Raw genomic sequence first — 17,608 nt, 5'->3', positions numbered from 1 at the left:
GCAGAACTTATACGAACACAACTGTAATCAGTCTTAAGCAAAAACATTCGGAAAAAAGTTTTGGAGTTTTGTGGAAAAGCTATGAGGTTGTGGGCAGGAAAGATTCTTTCCTTTTTTGCTATTTCTCATCAAATTTTTCTCCAGTCAAGTAACCTTGTAAGAGCTTCACAACGCCTCTCGTGGTTTCCCAAATATGACGAGTGTAAGTAATGTGTCGTCGTACGGAATTTTTCAGATATTTTAATATTTGGAGCCATATATAAGACATGCAATTGGTAAAGAACAGTGTTATAATTGTAGAATCTTTTTCAAAATGTTCCTCTAATTCATGTTCTCGCTATTAAGTTGCTTCGCTTACAATGTTTATAAGAAAAATGCCTCGTTGTTAGGCTCGTGCAAGAGCCTAAATGGTGCAACCATAAATGGTGCAACATTTATATAGTTAAAAAGTATGCCCTATAAAATAAAAAACAAAAAACAGATCGTTTTAAAATTCTGGTTGGTGTGGCATATTTTTCTGATATATACTTTCGTTGAATTCGTAATGCCACTTCGTTTATTTAGTTAAATTTGGAAAGAAATGCCTCTCACTCATTGATCGCGCTCCGGTATTTACGTACTGGGTCAATTGTCTGTTCGTATAAGGTTCAAATTTAAAAACTGTAGTTTATATAAAGTTTTCAAATTTAATTCATCTGGTAAGTTCGGTTGTTACTTACAACATTAAAAAACATACTTTCGCTTTTGACTGCATGATTCTGCTGCAATTTTTTTTAAAAAAAACTACAAGTTGTATCGCAGAAAAGAAGAAGTTCCACGTGACACAAAATATGTTATACTTTTTTAATGACCTGACAGGTATCGTTCATGCATATTACTATTGAATTTTGTGTCGTATTTGTACCTCCTGGGGGGAAAAGCATTGGAAAGGTCCGTTAAACACTTTTGCCTAAAACCATATTTATGATTCCGCGTTGTTTATTTATCTTCTCTAATCCCAGCTTTGTTGAAAAGAATAGAAAGAAAACCTCGATAAATCCTTTGTCAATTCTCTGGATTATTCTAGTCAAAAAATAATTTATTCTCTGTGATTAACAGCCCCGAGGGTGCACGGTTTTTTTTGTTTCACAATACCCGAGTTCATCGCCTCGAAAATCCTTGGCTGGGAGAACAATCGTCTTATACTGAGCGTTTTTTTAACATACATACTGGGGGCCAAAATATTACATAGCATTTTAGATACGTTTCTAGGCATTGTTGTACAACAAAGACTATATAACTATGATTAGACAGTCTGGAGGTCTACCTCTGGTTTTTGATTTCTAATCGATTTTGCATGAAAAGCTTAAAACATTACATTTTGCATAATGAAAAAATTTCGGCTGGTGGAGAACAGCCTTTCACAGAGCAGAGTTGCGCCTTGATATATGTGCATGTACAGGAAAAAATCTAGGCTCCAAGGTCAGGAATAACAATGAAGAGGGATTCAATTGTTATTAGACTACAGCTAGGCTCTTATCTGGGAGATTTAGTATGCGAATGGGTATAGATTGAAACGTTTATCATATGTAGGCAAATTAGTTATGTTCACTGCCCTGAACGATAATAGTGCATAGTGAGAATTGTTACTAGATCCCAAAGATAGTCTCATATCCACTGATAACCAACCATGCACCACTTTGGCTATTCCTCCACTTTAAACTCTAAATGGTCGAAATGCTTAGTACAAATTTTATGTCATTATCTTAATTTAATCCTGGTTTTCATATATCGTCAAGTCATCGGCGACGTCTATTGTCGATGGTCAGACGACAAAGGCGACAATGGATGGTAGAGCATCGCCGATGAATTACGACATATAAAAACCAGGCTTTATTATCGCACGTGATTTTACAGATAAACCTACACAGTATGGAACGCACTTCATCCTGGGCGTAACTCAACCATATTCCAATAATCAAAATGATCAAATATTAATTATCGCACTTTTTGACGCAAATGTTACGATCTCTTGGCAACTACCGGGAAACAATCCTCCCAACACACTGTATGTTAAAGCCGGAGAAACCGCCCGGTACACAATTCCGAGGGAATTGCGAATAAGCTCCACAACAATCGAAAGGAAAGGAATAGAAGTAACTTCCAGTAAAGATATATCTGTAGTGGTACTGATAAGAGACAATGCTCATTCAGATGGATATCTTGCCCTTCCAACAAATACTCTTGGAAGGGAGTATGTCGTAGCTTCTCACAGTAACCAACCAGAATTTGCAGTTATTTCTGGAGAAGATCAAACGACAATCACTATAACACCGCCAGCGGCTGGTTCCATTTCATACAATGGAAATACATATAATGGCGGACAAGCATTTTCCATCACTTTAAACAGGCTGCAAATTTTTCACTTGATAGGAAATAATGCTGACTTATCTGGTACCTATATCACGGCAGATAAATCTGTGGCAGTAATATCTGGTGACAGAGATGCCGCAGTAAATTCCGCAAGCTGTGATCACTTGGTGACTTTCTTATTGCCAGTGAAACATTGGGGGAAGGAGTACATTTTGGGTACAGTGGGTACACTCAATGTTGGAGATGAATTTCGAGTATTTACGAGGGAAAATAACAACACAATTAAAAGCGGAAATACAATAAATACTCTTGACTCTGGTGGATTCATACAAATAAAACTGGACAATTCTCCTCATCAATCGTACTTGACTTGCAGTAAACCATGCCAAGTTGTACAATACGTGCATCAACAAAGTCGTTCAGGAATGTATTCAGATGCGGCGCCATCAATCATCTCAGTTCCCTCAACAATGCATTTCATGCCATCGTACCACGTTGAACTTTTAGGAGGATCAGCATATCATCATTCAATTACCTTGATCATTCAGAAAACGTTTCGAGATGGTCTTCTCAAAGACGGAAATCCAATGACAGGATTAACTTGGCGATGTTTGAATGAAAGGGAATACTGTTGGACAATCGTCACAATTTCAGATGACATCTACGTTACACATAGTGTGTCTGGAGTAAAATTTGGTTTGCTCGTTTTTGGTGGTGCTAACGGGATTTCATACGGTTATCCTGGTGGATTTAGTTTTAAAAAAGGTACTTTTGCAACGCGAATAGCAGTCCATGTATTAAAAAACACGTCTGATATTAATCTACCCTAATTAATGCCTTTTTATAGAACCTAAACCTTGCAAAAGAAAAGTTGATATCGGTTTCGTGTTGGATAGTTCAGGAAGTGTGTCCGTTGGAAACTACCAAAAAATGAAAACCTTCGTAAAAGATTTGGCAAACTATTTCACTATCTCTCTCGATGAAACACGAGTGTCTGTAATGTCGTTTTCAAACGATGCTACAATCCATATACCTTTCTCTCGTGATTTCATCAGCGACATAGAACTTTCGACAGCAATTGATGGTATTGACTATAGCGGTGGAGGAACAGCGACTGCTATTGCTTTGAAAAAGGCTTACGAAGAAATGTTCCAAGCGAAAAATGGTGCAAGAAAAACAGGTTAAACTGATTGTAAAACTTAAATCTAAAAGCCTATAAGAGTTAAAAGTTACATTACAATAACCATTTTAACTGCATATCAACTTATTGTCTTAACTAGGTGTGAGCAAGGTGTTAATAATTCTCACTGATGGTCAGAGCAATGGTGGAGTTGAGGGACCTGCCCTAAACTTGAAAAATGCCGGAGTTATCATATTCTCAGTTGGAATTGGGCAGAACATAAACATGGACGAATTGTATTCCATGGCATCACAACCGAAAGAACAACGGGTGATTTTGTTAGAAGATTTCCAGGAATTGTCGACACTGGCCGAGAAGATGTCCTCCACTACATGCAATGGTGGGTATAGTTGGTCCAGCTCATCGGGCAAAATATTCACAAATTACATTATGAGCTAGTATGAAGTTCAAACCAAGAAAAATTCAAGAAAATTAAACCATTAGGCTTTGAAAATTGACCGAGTTAAAGTCACCTAGATTCCAAACGCTAAAGGCAATGTTTCCCATTTAGAATGTGTAGGAGTAAAATAGTGGCTAAATTTGTAAGTTTAGTTTTCCAATTCATATACTGACCCTGAAAGCATTTCATTTCAAATGCCAGACGTCAATCCTCGACATCGTGCTATGTTCAATTTCCCCCCTTTAGTTTCCCGTTTTGTTGTAACGTGTAACAAAGATTCGATGAGTCTTACGTATGAAAAAAGTTCCTTACCTGATTATATCAACGTCGAAGAACTGGCACTGCAAGATCGTTCATGTAAAGCCCGTCACAACAAGACTCATATCATCGCCAAGACAGATTTAAATGGATGTGGAACGACCCACAGGGAAACTGAACAAGAGCTGATATTTTCAAATGCACTGACGACGGCTGATATTCCCTCTGGTGGTGAAATTATTCACAGAAATAAAGAGATAAGTCTCAAGTTCACGTGCAGTTATGGACGTCTTCGCACTGTTGGATCCTTCAACTTTCTTCCTGCGAAACAAAAGTTAACTATCACTGAGAGTAAGTTATATTAATGAATTAAATGGTCGGTATACTAGTGGCGATGTCTCTCGCTGCGTGAGATATTAAAAAAGTCTAAAAATAATAAACTATATACAGCTAGTATACTATTTAAACTAAGAGTGAAGATATTCAATAATTATACTGAAATAGAACTGATTATATGTGATGATTGCCAAAAACGTCGATACAAAACGTCCATACATGCAACTGATGCAAGCCTTTGCACATAAATCCTTTTTGGTTCATCATTTTAAAGAATGCGCGTCATATCAGTCAGAACCATTCTACCCATGCATGCACACCAATAACGTCTCCATTCTTCTTTAGAAAATTTTGGCAATCTAACATTTCTAATGAAATTCTACAAAGATTCATCATATCAGCAATCGTACATTGATGATGACTATCCGGTGTCCAAGAGCCTTTCGGATCGTATTCACGTTCAATATTCAGTTGACAGCAGTAGTAAAAGTGATATTGTTATCCGAGCTAAAACCTGCCGAGCGACACCGACCAACAAACCTTACGATCAACCTCAGCATGTTTTTATCGATGAAGGGTAAGTGATACGAAATCAGTGCCGCACGGTACATATGGAAATTTAAGCCATACAGGCCCTCTCTATCTTTGAGGTCCCTTGATAAACTCTTTAAAACAGTTGCCTTCCACAGCATTTCTACGCGTTTCGGCTGGTAAGCATGCATGTCTACAGTCAACTTTCATTTCATTTTAGATGTGATAAAGATTCTACTATCCAACACTATACGTCGGGATTGCAAAAGGTTCATAGATTTAGCATCCAGGCCTTTGCCTTCGTCATTAACCATCGTTATGTCTATTTCCACTGTGACCTAGTCCTCTGCAACAGAAACACGGCCAATAGTATCTGTGCTCGGAGTACGTCATGCCCCGGCCGAAAACGTCGTGGTGCTGAGACCGCCGACGATGGATCCAAGTTTTATCAACTGTCGACAGGGCCTCTGATATACAGAAAAAAGAAGGATGAAGCAAACTCTAATGGTAAGATTTTTAATCAAAACTCTCGCCTGAATGGCTAAATCACAGGTTAACAACGCATAATTAAATTAATTTTTAGTTTATCAGAAATTAATTGATGTCGTTCTTCTATTCTTGATCTAATTTCAGAGAATTCCTCGTTAAAAGGTCATGGAGTTGTGACCGGCTTGTTGTTTGCTGTTGCTGTTCTTGCGATTGTCCTAATCAGTATCTTTGGCATTTTGTTTTTGAGACGACGTCGTACAAAGTATGAAACATCATCAAATGTTCAGGTCCTTTCTATGGAGAATACAGCAGCAACCAAGGAATAGAAGTGATTTTCTCATATATACATTCGTACTTTGTTTTTATGTCGCATGCTTCATGCTTGCATATACATATACGTAGAAACATAGACGTAAACGTTATCCTTTAACTTATAGATCGTTATAATATAGATATATACATACAAAGTGTGTAACTGGAATGGTTTTGGGTGCATGCATATATATGTGTGGAATGTGTGAATAGTTGTAGGTGTGTTAAAACAATATGTTTTAAAAATAGAATATAGGTTGTAGTTAACACATGTATACCTGTGCCCTGAAATAGCTATTTCATTTTGCTATAGGACCTTGCCCAACATTTCTTAAATACCTTCCAGCCCGCACCAATTTTATCCATGCTCGGCCTTTCAATACCCCTGAATCGTAATCCACTGAGATTAATTCGGCAATGCACGTGACCGATTCAACAGTACAACAAAATGTATTAAACGAGAACGCTCGGTCCGCAGATGGTTCGATGTAGAATCACCACCAATATAATTATTAACCCGAGGCACCATGATGTCAATAACGATTAACTAGGGTAGGTATCGAGATTCTGTGGTAAATATCATGTTTCAGATGATTACCATTTGTCTATTCTTTTAAATTGTCGCTAATGGTTGCCATCAACCTGAAAACATCTCATTGAAAGCGCGGTATTAGATAGAGAAATTAAGTTTGAGAAGAAATAAAACTCTCAAAGCTACGAGATGAATTTGCTCACAACATCCGTAATTTGCTTATTATTGTTCTGTAGTCTGCCGGTCTTTATATTAGCAAATATGTCAGGTATGTTTTAGCACATGTTATATTATTCAAATGATTAAACTGACATTTCTAAATACATACGCGACCAAATTGTTAGGGCATTATACATACGACCAGTCTATACTATGGTGACTAATATAATCACTCTTCGACTAGCTCTCATTATCATACCAGTATAAACTTTTCAGTTGTTGCCTTGTTGGACGACTCATCATCACCAACATTTAGACTTAAATTCTCTCGACTGTCTCGTGTGAGCCTTTCTTTTGCCCGTTATCGGCGAGGTGCTTTGTGACCTATCGTGTTTAATATACTTGCCTACAGCTAATACAGCTGTAGTGCTGTTACGACCTACGGGATTCTAGTAAAAGGTTGATTTTATGTGCAATCTGGTTCGTGTTTTGCTCTGAATAAATTAGTCAAAAAATATATTTCATATGTGCATAATTATGACAATTCAAACCTCTCAGTCTCACTTGTTGAATTTACTTGTGCTCCATAGTCCATGTCTACTCCATAAATGGTATAGTAAAAATGTATTTTTATCCCTGTCACTATTTGTTCCAGGGAAAATGATGTCCTCAAAACCAAATCCGTTTGGGGATTTAGAGTACTTCAACAAAACGGACGCTAAAGACATCACATGGGCTCACGCTGTGAATAGTAAAGACAAGCTTAATAAATTCATGAAGACCGATATCTTAATGTTTGAGGCTGATGTATTGATGAGGTACAATAGAAATGATACCGAACCCATTATGGCGCACCCACCAGATAATGACAGCGACTTAACTTTGAACACATTTCTCATGTCTCTTAAACCGACAAGGAAAGGAATTAAACTTGACTTCAAAGCTATAATGGCAGTAGAACCAGCAATGCGCATTTTAAAACAAGCGTACAGCTCAACTGACAAACCATTGTGGCTAAACGCAGACATTCTAGTTGGACCTGGATCTAACTCACAATCCAATCCCCCCGTGGATGCCACGGATTTTATCACGACATGTACCGGTACGTACCCAAATGCCACCTTATCTCTGGGCTGGACAACGGAATGGCATAAAGGTATTACAAACAAAGGTTACACTCGGGCTATGGTGCAAGAGATGGAAACCATTTGTCGTAATACAACGCAAATCATCACGTTCCCTATTCGTGCGATATATGTCCGACAATCCTGGGAACCACTTAAGTGGTTACTAGACACCAGTTCCCGATACACGCTCACGATTTGGTCCTCTGTCAACGATGATGTTAAAGTTGAAGACTTGGTCTGGTTAACAAAACAGATTGATAAACGACGGCTTTATCTGGATTTGCCACCAGAATTAGACGATGCCTTTCGTAAGGCATTGGAAAGCGACGAAAGCAAAGGAACAAGTATCAGTACTTTAAGTTTTACAGCGTGTTTAATGTTTTCCTCTTTCGTTTCATTCATACTAAAATTCCAATTCTAATTTATACAATCAGACTAGGAGAAATATATAGAGCGTCTGATTATGGTCTGACCACAGTATAAGTAAGCAAAATTGGAAACTACATTTCTAACCTAAAAATAAATAATATATAGAGATGATATGCAAAGAAACACTAAAAAATTACAAAAGCTTTTCATTAATGATTGTTGGGTAAAAGTATAAATATGTTATAAATATATGGTTCAATAAATATAGCTACAAATGAATATCTTGGGTAGGTAGGAGGTGGGTTCTAAACTGTAAAGAACATTAGGACCAACAATGACGTGTTTTAATGAAGACGGTGTTCGCTACGTCCTGCGTCAATAAAGAATAAAGAGTGACATTTCTTGATAAAATAGGACATACGTTATATGGCCTACGTCACACGAATCAATATACCTACAATCCCTCTTTAAAATTCCTCCGTAATGACCAGCAATTCTTGAGGATTTTGCAAATATCGTTTTACAAATGCGATTATTTTTTGAGCGTTAATTTTTCTTAACATTCTAGGAATATTTTTACCATTAGCCATGTTCTCTAAACTAGGTAAAAATGCAGCTTGGCTATGATCGGACTTTCTGACGATACAGAGTCTTGGGTAATGATGTAATGGTGCAGTATATTCCAAGTCTGCTTGGCCTAAATTGAAAAACATTTTGTTGAATTTAGAGTTTTATAAACGCCGTTATATCGATTGGTTGATTTTGGCGGGGATAACGCCATTTTCCACGCAAAAAACGTGAGAATTCCCTCCGCAGATATGAAACGGGTAGCTTGATAAACAACTTAATGTAATTAATGTAAAACAATTACTAAGACCTACTTATGATATTATATCAGTAACTTGAAGAGTGTATTTGGGATATCCGGCATACTTACTCGCCAGTTGTGTTTTGTCGTAATCGCGGGGAACGAATTTTCTTGCCCACCATGGATATTCATCGACATCTAATGACGTAAATATCACGTCACGATATAACTCGTACGCTGCCTTATTAATTTCCTACAAAGGAATAAAGGAATTATATCAAGGGATGTATCGGGCATTATGGATAAGTAAAACCACAGGTAAAACATGCTCATTATAGTTACTGTTATCACTGCATCCACAATCAACACGCAGCCATATAACAAGAAAAAACAAATTTTAACAAACGTACCTGTGTATATGAGCTATGACTTGTCAGGTTTTCTTTATGAGCTAAGACTAAAACAACAGGAAGTTCCTCTGACTGACCAGACCTATCACTATACAAAGCAAATAAGCATAAATATTTTTGTCAACCCGTATATATAGAGTAGCTATATACTGATTCAAAGAACGGCACTATTAGCCCACATTTATCAGGCCGCATCCGTACGGTTGAGGAATGGAGAACATTTCTAGCTTGAATACCGACATTTAAGACATTTGGGAATAGGTTTTGCATGAAAGTGAATACCTGTTTATCGTGTGAAAGCCATCATGAGACAAATGAGTTACGGGTAGTCGTGAGTGGTCTCTGACAAACATTACAATGAACTCTGTGCATCGTGGATGATTATCCTCACAACGAAACCCTTTCTCGATAAAATAACTAAAAGAAATAACGTAATCGTCTACTTCATTCATGCATTTCACTTTCATAAGACCAAAATTCAGCTCGACATCGCTAACAAAATTTGATTATTTAAACTTTTTCTAAGACTCCAACCTGTGAGCGTTATGAAATTTGTGTAATTCTGAATCATTCTCTTCCAAGGATCTTTCTAAAGGAACACCAAGTTCAAATATTTTGGCCTCAATTCCATCACTTCGAAGTAACCGCAACTAAAATGGAACGTTAAACGAACTAGCTGTGAGAATATACTATCCCAATTTCACTGCTATATAGTCAACGTTTTTCAACCCTTTCCTTCTTCAATCTTGTATCAAGGAAAATGGGAAGACGTTGATATTTTTTTCCATATAACTTATCCGTACCTCGATCAAAAACAGATCTTTATTCTTTGTCTTTCTCATTTTCTCGCTAATTCCAAAGTCTCTGGTCATAGTTACGTAACAAAATGCTTTACCAAGCAATAATTCACACGCCGTTTGGAAACATGTGTACGGATACCACTTGTTGTGGCTGTAGGGCGGCAAGAAGCGCAGTGCTTGAGATCTGGTTATGACCGTCCCAACCAGATATACGTCATGATTCTTGAAGGAAAAACAAACGAAATTTGATATTGTATTTGAAGTTAATATAAAGCTATAAATTCTTTAATTTCTAAGTATTCTCGTTGTCGTCGCGAGTATTGTTAGGTAAATAAGTAGAAAAATTATGCTTAAAACTGTCGTTTTAAAACATGGCATGATGAGGCGACAATGCTTAATGGTCCTTAATAGTTATTCACCCGAAAATTTACGAACCAGCAACCACTAGAAAAGCATTGAAGTTCCTACGATATCACAACAACAGCAAGATTGGTTTTAACGGGTTCATTAACTATGTATCTATTTCACTTACAAGGTGTTTGGGAATGTCGCTAAGTAGAAAATCTTTTCTCACACTTGGAAGAGACGAGTTAGAAAACCATTCTAGAACCATGTCAATTGGCTAAATAATTGAAATACATGTATATAACATGGTAAAAAGAAATTAGAATTTGAAACATTTTAAATTTCTGAACTGTTAGAACTTGCAATATTTTTGTTGTGACTTAAGGTTAGATTCGCTTCGTTTGATGGTTAGAATTATGCTTCACTTGTCGATAAACATCTCCTTTGCTCAATACCTCGAAAGGCCGGTGATAATCCAGGGCAATATTTTGTTGTTGAAGGTTATCTGTCGCACAACCACCAAGATGAGACCATGGCAGCCTACGAAATAACTTTAAAGAAGGAAATCCTCGGATGTGGTGATCCGCGCAAATCTTTGGACTTGCTGAACAGTTTACCAAGTAGACTTCTGCATTCTCTGGTAAAGGTAAACCAAACAAATAGGTTATTACTTCTTATTACAGAAAAATTTTGAAACTTGTAACTACGGATAAATAAAAAGATGTATAATTCCGTATTAGCCTCCACAAAAAACTATGATTGATCACTTGATTGAATTCGATTGATCAATAAAGACCAACTGCATAATGAATGTATAACTGTATAATGACTCATATGTATAATTCATGACTCATGCGCGTAAATTTTCTTACCTGAGCGTTTAATTGTTTTGGATATTTTCTCTATTTGTGGCATAATCATTTCACAATAGCGACATCTCTTGACGATAAAGAATACCTGGTGGAAAATGAGTTATTTAAAAAAAAAATAAGGTAAGGGTTGCTAAGATACACACACTACCTCTGAATATAAATAGAGTTATGAAACAGTACGATCAAATTTACCAGAGATAACAAAGGGGAATCACTTTTGGTTGGTGAGGGAGAACTGGAGGCCTCGATGGTCCCAGACCAATCGTTAACAGTAAGAACTGTCAAATTTCCAACCTTTCTTCGTTTGCCTGTCGTCCTTCGTTTCTACAGGGTGCAAATACATGCATGTTGTTATATAGGCATGTTGGTATCGTCTGGTCGACTTGAAAAGAGCGAGAACTATAAACTGAAAACTTCAGTATCACTTCAAGAAGTTCATTTATTTCCCAGAAAGACCCGCACCTTCAGTTGTCGTCTTGACGTTGGGATATTATTTGAGTAGTCATCCTCCGTAACTGTTGTGTTTGCTTTACATACCCCACGAGGATAGGCAAGGTTTACACATTCCTGAGTTGAATTTATAAGAAAACGATGTGAATGAATGACGCCATCAGGTATAATGAATTGCATAAAGCCATAGTGCATTGGGCCTAAACGTTTGATGAAATCACGAAACGTTTGATGAAATCACGAAAAAGTTTGATAAAATCATCTTTTGTTTAGCAAGCCTCGTTTTATAGACATGCAAAAGCTGCAAATCTATGGAAACATTCACCAACGCGAAACGTTCGTTGATAACGTACGTGATAATCCTCTCCAATGCAATGATCATTGCGATCATAATTTATTTTCCATTCTTTCAAAATCCCGTTTTTTACCATTAGAGAAACGAATTTATCAGTATTCGAAAGATCTTTGAAAATCTCCTGGCGCACTTTGATTTCTATCAAAATAATAAGTATATGAAATCAATAGATTTCAAGAACTCGAGGGCAGTTGCGTGAGTATTGTTACTCTCTACCGAAATCTTACCGTATGTTTCGGTCAATTCCTGCCAAAAGAGTACAAATGTTGGAAAACTGTTTATTTTTGTTCCATTAATATGTCTAGAAAAAACTAGATATCATAAAGTATAGGTCAGCTCTCGTTTCATAATTGAAATTATAATTGGCTTTGAACCCAGCTTCAATCAGCGTTTTCCGACTAGAAAACAATAATATAATCTGGCGGAAGAGCAGAACATTTTTTTGAATATTTCTTACCTAAAGAATTCTTTCTTTTTCCAATGTCCATTAACCTCAATTCCAACAGAGCACCGGCACACTCCAATTGTTTGTGTAGTTTTTTGAATGTCAAAAAGTACCTCAAAGAATCAGGATTGGTATACGAAAATACGAACACCAATTTTGGAGGCAGTTGGTATTTCGTATCAATTATTTCGCTGAGGAAACGCTCCTAAAACAAAATAGAGTATAAAGAGAGAGGCGGAACCTTTACCCAAACTACGCAGTTACTTTTCCGTAGGAATATTTTACGATCAAAATTCATAAAATGAACAAACCTCGTCCATAAAAACATATTTAGCAGTAACAGCCATGAGTGCAAGTTGAATGTTGGATGAAGAAACTTCATGATAGCCTTGTATAATGTAAACAGGTGATTTCTTCGTCACCCAAACTATGAACAACACAGATAAATCATGCATTTGTTGACTAATATTTTGTATCATCATAAAGCGTTTTAATGATGGCAATATAAGAGAATACACAACACAGGCCAGCCGCCGGCGAGAAAACTACGAAACCTTCATATGCGAACCTTCGTAAGTAAAGAAAAGTACAGCAGGGAAATCTTGATGTTTGTGGAATGAGTCTTTTTGCTTCCTTGATCAAATATATACAAAAATAAGATCATTACTATACATCTTCATTCTAGACACGCATGTATGTAATGTATGTAATGGATGATAGCGCCGGTCAGTTAGGGTTAGGACAGGAACTAAGGGCTCTAGGCCGCTGGATATAAACTCTAATTTTACAGGCCTCGAATTAAGTTATAGGCCTAGCGCGTGTCGCAAGTTACGTGCTAATTAATTTATGACGTCACAGTAAAATTGTCCTAATTACTGACGTGACAATGAAACTTTCCTAATTAACTCAGACTGACTGACTACCTCGGCGCGCTCGCTTCATGGTGCCTTGTTAAATTGCCTATATGAATGATTTAGGGGAATGCCGACCTCACAACGAAAACTGGATGATGGATTCGATGCTTTGACAGTGGGACTCCAGTAAGAAGAACCACACACGAATCTGGTTTAGAGGTAGGAATTGTACTAAAATGTTTTGTACTAAAATTTTTTGGTCACAGTGACCGTTCGTAATTTGACTTGGGGATCAAATGGATACAGATCTCTTCAAGATGTGACGTGACCAGAAAGTACTATGTCCTGAATGTTCATTTATTACCATAAGTGTTTTTTGTTATGTATGTTGCATTTTTGTCATTGAATCAAGGGCTTGTAAGGGTTGAACGATCGCAGTTAGAAGACGGTCGTTTCCGAGTTTTAGAATAATTTTAAAATAAAATTTACAGTCTGTATGAAATCCGAAGCTTTTGATTTCTAAATAAGATATATTTAAAGTGGTCTTACTTACCAAGAATGCATATAATCTGGTCTTGTTATCAATACATTAAAGGGCACATCGCTTTGGTATTTTTTAACCTACATATTTGTAAAAAAATAGGAAATCAGAGTTTGAAAGATAATTATAATTTATATGTACATCTATAGGTCAAGCTTCCAAATGTGAAAATATAATGTATTTCGCTTTGCCAAATCTGTAATTAATGTCCTGTTCCTTCCTATTGTGATAATATTTTGAGTCCCAGTATTACATTATTTCTATGGGGTAGTCAGTCCTTTTTTCTCACACCATATCCTTCAGTTATTAATACAGTACACACCTTCCTCACTAGGTCTTTCATGATGTAAAAGTGTTCCTTTTCAGTTACCATAAGAACTGTGACTTTTTTAGTATCATTAAAAATGACATTTTCCAACTCAGATAATGTAGTCATAAGCCTTGGTTGAGCAGAATGTTCCTTTGACTTGAAAAAAAATTGAAGTTAACAGTATACCTGATCTACTAAGTCAGCAAGCCAATGATCAGCTAACTGGTATAGTCAGGGGTCTATTGAGGAATTTTGAAATGACCTACAACTGGGAAAATATGGTTTTAGGAATGATACATGGTCAATTTACATTTGTAGCTGTAATACACACTACATACACGCTACATACATACACGCTACATACATACACGCTACATACCACATGCTTGAACCATTTCTTCAAAGATTTCAGGGATTTATTTTGAAAGTGAAATTCCAAAGGAAGTTTAATACCAATGTCACATTGCAAGGATGGTACAACATTTGGATACAAGTTGGGAGGTGGTGATATCTATATAATTATTAACATTAAATTTTTGTTATTATTGTAACCATGCATGCATTAACTTGAAATGAGACTCCCTAGCTAGCTAGCCTTCCTTTAGTCTTTTAACGGAAAATTAACCGACTTTGGTGTTTGCACAACTTCCAATATAAATAATATACTCTAGATCATTCCTATTGTCTAATATGGCAGAATTGATTTAGTGTTTGAAAGTCTCCTATCAATTGATATCAGGTAACTGCACTCTGTTAAAAACCTGGTGAATATCTTCAATCTTTACACAACCAATTGTCCAGTCTGCATAGTTGATTGCAACTTTAGTCTTTAGGAAATTTGATAACAAGTCCTCATACTCTGGTGAAGTACCTTTATTAATAGTTGACAAAATACAGAGAAACTAATTAAGACCAATTGTTGCACAAAGAAATTAACTTGCTAAACAATTAAACCCTGCTTCCAGTTTGTATAACACCCAAAACATTGAGGCAAAATAGGAATACCAAACGCCAACCCAAATTTCTTGCAACTTTAGGACTGTCTGGAAAGTTTTATAAATTGCATTATGAGTTTATACATAAAAGTGATATACAGTATTTATAGGCAACCACGCTAGTGTCTCCCTTTAGCCCTGACAGCTATGCCGAATAAAATCTAGAAACCTCAAGTGTTTTTGCAGTGCATACATAAGTGAAACGCGTGTAAAATAAAAGGCTAAACCCATCGTTCTCACGGTACCTGCATGTTTAAAGAATGCACAAACTGGACGTCCCGTGTAGCTAACTTGAAGAACATCGTACCCAAGTTGAGGAAGATTGCCTCCTACGGTAGGTTAAAGATTAAATTAGATATATCAACTTTATACTTTTACAAATATGTATTAAACACAGCCCTACCTGCAAATGTTACTAGATTTATGTATAACAAAATGCAGAAGAAATAAATGAACGCACACAACAAATTAGACATACTGTTTTGTTTTCCTATCCCATAACTGCTGTTGTCTCGTGGCAGTTTACATGAAGTATCGGGCCATGGGCTGACCCAAAACTCCCAAATGGAAGTTATGGACCCCTCTATCTAACCTAATACGATACTAACAATAGGACATGATAGATTGTTTAGAATATTGCTGATAAAATGTTTAGATTGCTGATAAAATGTTTAGATGGCTTGATAGTTTTAACAGATAAAACTATCAGATTATAAATGTCTCAGATGTCCTGATAGAGTTTTCCCTCAATTCCTTGTGTATGCATGTGCTGATGTTTACACATTGACGATTGATTTTCCAAGATTTGCAGCCCCAATAGCAACGGCAATACGATTTAGCAATCCACTTGACAAAGAAGTAAACTTGCAGTGCTTATTTGTAGCAATGTAGTTTATATTTACGGTTGTCAACTATGATCAAGACAAGAGTGACGGGATCTGCTAAATGGACAGGTACCAGAAATTTTGTCTACAATCTATTGTTTTGCACTACAGTCAAGCAAACCTTAGATCAAAGAGTCTAACACTTCACCTGTTGCTAACAACATATATTAAAACTTGTGAGTGATTCGTTCATGAAAATATATATGGTTATATACTCTGTACTCTGTGGTCTTCTTGTACAGGAATTTTATGACAGGTTCCGGACTGATTTAACACGGTCATACATACTCCTACGAAGAACTAAGATCTAAAAACCTTACCAAATGACATATAGAGGAACTGTCGGAAATATCTTTTAACAACGGAGTAACGGACATCTTCAGAGTAGTATTGTGGATTATTTCACTATTCACACCTTTAATATGGACCAACACAACTAAATTTTGCCACTTTGGATCAAAAAGCATCATGACCAAACCTGAGCAGACCAAATACTGCAGTTTGGCTAACGAAGTAGAGTTAGACGAGCCTCAAAACATTCAACCTTGGAAACGCATCAGTTTTCAATTCGCTAAGACGTTCGTCTTTATCTTAAACGGCTTTTTCTGGCTGCTTGGTTGGACTTTGATAGGAGTGGGCATATCATTAAAAGGCTCTATGGGAGCTCACAGATATTTATCCAGCAGAGATTACGAGGATTCTGCAATGAATGGGAATGATTATGGCGGTTATAGTTCAGGCTCTGATCTATGTCTGAGTATCGGGTGTATCATAATCGTTGTGGTCTTATTAGCATGCTGTGGTACTCACACCGAAAGTCATCTTATACTGGGCATCTATCTCGCCGTGGTTGTTATCTTCCTGAGCTTTGAAATCGGTGCCATAGCTGTGATTAGTTTTCACAAAGAGAAGGTGGAACAGCGTATTATCAAGGACATCAAGTTAACAATGGATTTTTACGAGGAGAAAAATTTTCAAGGTTTGACAAAGTCTATTGATAGTTTCCAAAACGTATTCCATTGCTGTGGATGTATTGATTACACTGACTGGTTTAATACAACATGGGGTAAGCTTCATAGAATGAATGTTCCCAGTAGTTGCCTAAAGAATGACACTTGGCTAGAAGAGGCATATCACGGAACGGTAGATACATCAGCGTCACTCGCCGCTATAAATACCGACGGGTGCTTCAAGCACGTCCGAAATTACTTTGTTAAAAATCTTCACCTCTTTAGGACTATTGTTGCCTGGGTTTTAGGCATACAATTAGTAGGTCTTGCCTTTTCGGTTTGTTTGTTTTTCAAATATAAATATCATAAGACACAAAACGCTAGTCGTTATAGAAGTGAAAATCCCTCTAATCGTGTGAGAGGTTTGATCCATTGAACGCAATTCAAGAACTATCTTATTCTTAAGAAGCAATTTTCAGCTAGCTGGCCAAGAACAAAAGAACACACATAATTCTTGTAATAATGCAATGAATATGCGCGGATT

General features: G+C 36.7%; 5 protein-coding genes across 8 annotated transcripts; 4 read left to right on the top strand and 1 right to left on the bottom strand.

Annotated features, from left to right (window-relative positions):
- The first annotated feature begins 1,823 nt into the window (after positions 1 to 1,823).
- On the top strand, positions 1,824 to 3,182 carry LOC114526494 (IgGFc-binding protein-like). Its single transcript, XM_028548108.1, has 2 exons — positions 1,824 to 1,830; positions 1,897 to 3,182. The coding sequence occupies exons 1-2, from the start codon at positions 1,824 to 1,826 to the stop codon at positions 3,180 to 3,182; spliced, it is 1,293 nt and encodes a 430-aa protein (XP_028403909.1).
- A 169-nt stretch (positions 3,183 to 3,351) lies between these two features.
- LOC114526493 (ZP domain-containing protein-like) lies at positions 3,352 to 5,872 on the top strand. The gene is made up of 5 exons (XM_028548107.1): positions 3,352 to 3,532; positions 3,633 to 3,872; positions 4,872 to 5,103; positions 5,278 to 5,564; positions 5,691 to 5,872. The coding sequence occupies exons 1-5, from the start codon at positions 3,352 to 3,354 to the stop codon at positions 5,870 to 5,872; spliced, it is 1,122 nt and encodes a 373-aa protein (XP_028403908.1).
- Positions 5,873 to 6,294: 422 nt separating this feature from the next.
- On the top strand, positions 6,295 to 8,109 carry LOC114526227 (protein FAM151B-like). 2 transcript variants are annotated; one of them, XM_028547754.1, is made up of 2 exons: positions 6,295 to 6,410; positions 7,205 to 8,109. In XM_028547754.1, the coding sequence occupies exon 2, from the start codon at positions 7,210 to 7,212 to the stop codon at positions 8,095 to 8,097; it is 888 nt and encodes a 295-aa protein (XP_028403555.1). In that variant the 5' UTR covers positions 6,295 to 6,410; positions 7,205 to 7,209; the 3' UTR covers positions 8,098 to 8,109. The 2 variants fall into 2 exon arrangements, with proteins under 2 accessions (XP_028403555.1, XP_028403554.1); XM_028547753.1 differs by lacking the exon at positions 6,295 to 6,410 and adding an exon at positions 6,442 to 6,658.
- Positions 8,110 to 8,490: 381 nt separating this feature from the next.
- Positions 8,491 to 16,029, bottom strand: LOC114526223. Of its 3 annotated transcripts, none has more exons than XM_028547746.1 (22): positions 15,634 to 16,029; positions 15,476 to 15,559; positions 14,997 to 15,106; positions 14,615 to 14,746; positions 14,248 to 14,391; positions 13,938 to 14,005; positions 13,099 to 13,163; positions 12,842 to 12,957; positions 12,543 to 12,735; positions 12,313 to 12,396; positions 12,084 to 12,223; positions 11,743 to 11,847; positions 11,473 to 11,604; positions 11,281 to 11,365; positions 10,864 to 11,045; positions 10,596 to 10,685; positions 10,067 to 10,285; positions 9,798 to 9,913; positions 9,546 to 9,680; positions 9,264 to 9,351; positions 8,983 to 9,106; positions 8,491 to 8,742 (listed from the first exon to the last, which is right to left on the bottom strand). In XM_028547746.1, the coding sequence occupies exons 1-22, from the start codon at positions 15,704 to 15,706 to the stop codon at positions 8,513 to 8,515; spliced, it is 2,715 nt and encodes a 904-aa protein (XP_028403547.1). In that variant the 5' UTR covers positions 15,707 to 16,029; the 3' UTR covers positions 8,491 to 8,512. The 3 variants fall into 3 exon arrangements, with proteins under 3 accessions (XP_028403547.1, XP_028403548.1, XP_028403549.1); XM_028547747.1 differs by having other exon boundaries at positions 15,709 to 15,803; XM_028547748.1 differs by lacking the exons at positions 14,248 to 14,391; positions 14,615 to 14,746; positions 14,997 to 15,106; positions 15,476 to 15,559; positions 15,634 to 16,029 and having other exon boundaries at positions 13,099 to 13,159.
- LOC114526228 (tetraspanin-9-like) lies at positions 16,029 to 17,597 on the top strand. Its single transcript, XM_028547755.1, has one exon. It carries the CDS (start codon positions 16,583 to 16,585, stop codon positions 17,498 to 17,500), a length of 918 nt encoding a protein of 305 aa, XP_028403556.1. The 5' UTR covers positions 16,029 to 16,582; the 3' UTR covers positions 17,501 to 17,597.
- The last annotated feature ends 11 nt before the right edge of the window (positions 17,598 to 17,608 follow it).

Source organism: Dendronephthya gigantea, unplaced genomic scaffold, assembly GCF_004324835.1.
Source record: "Dendronephthya gigantea isolate DGI-Jeju-01 unplaced genomic scaffold, DenGig_1.0 000038F, whole genome shotgun sequence".
NCBI classification, from domain to species: Eukaryota; Metazoa; Cnidaria; class Anthozoa; order Malacalcyonacea; family Nephtheidae; genus Dendronephthya; species Dendronephthya gigantea.
The sequence above is the reverse complement of the archived record's forward strand: the minus strand, read 5'-3'. Positions and strand labels throughout refer to the sequence as shown.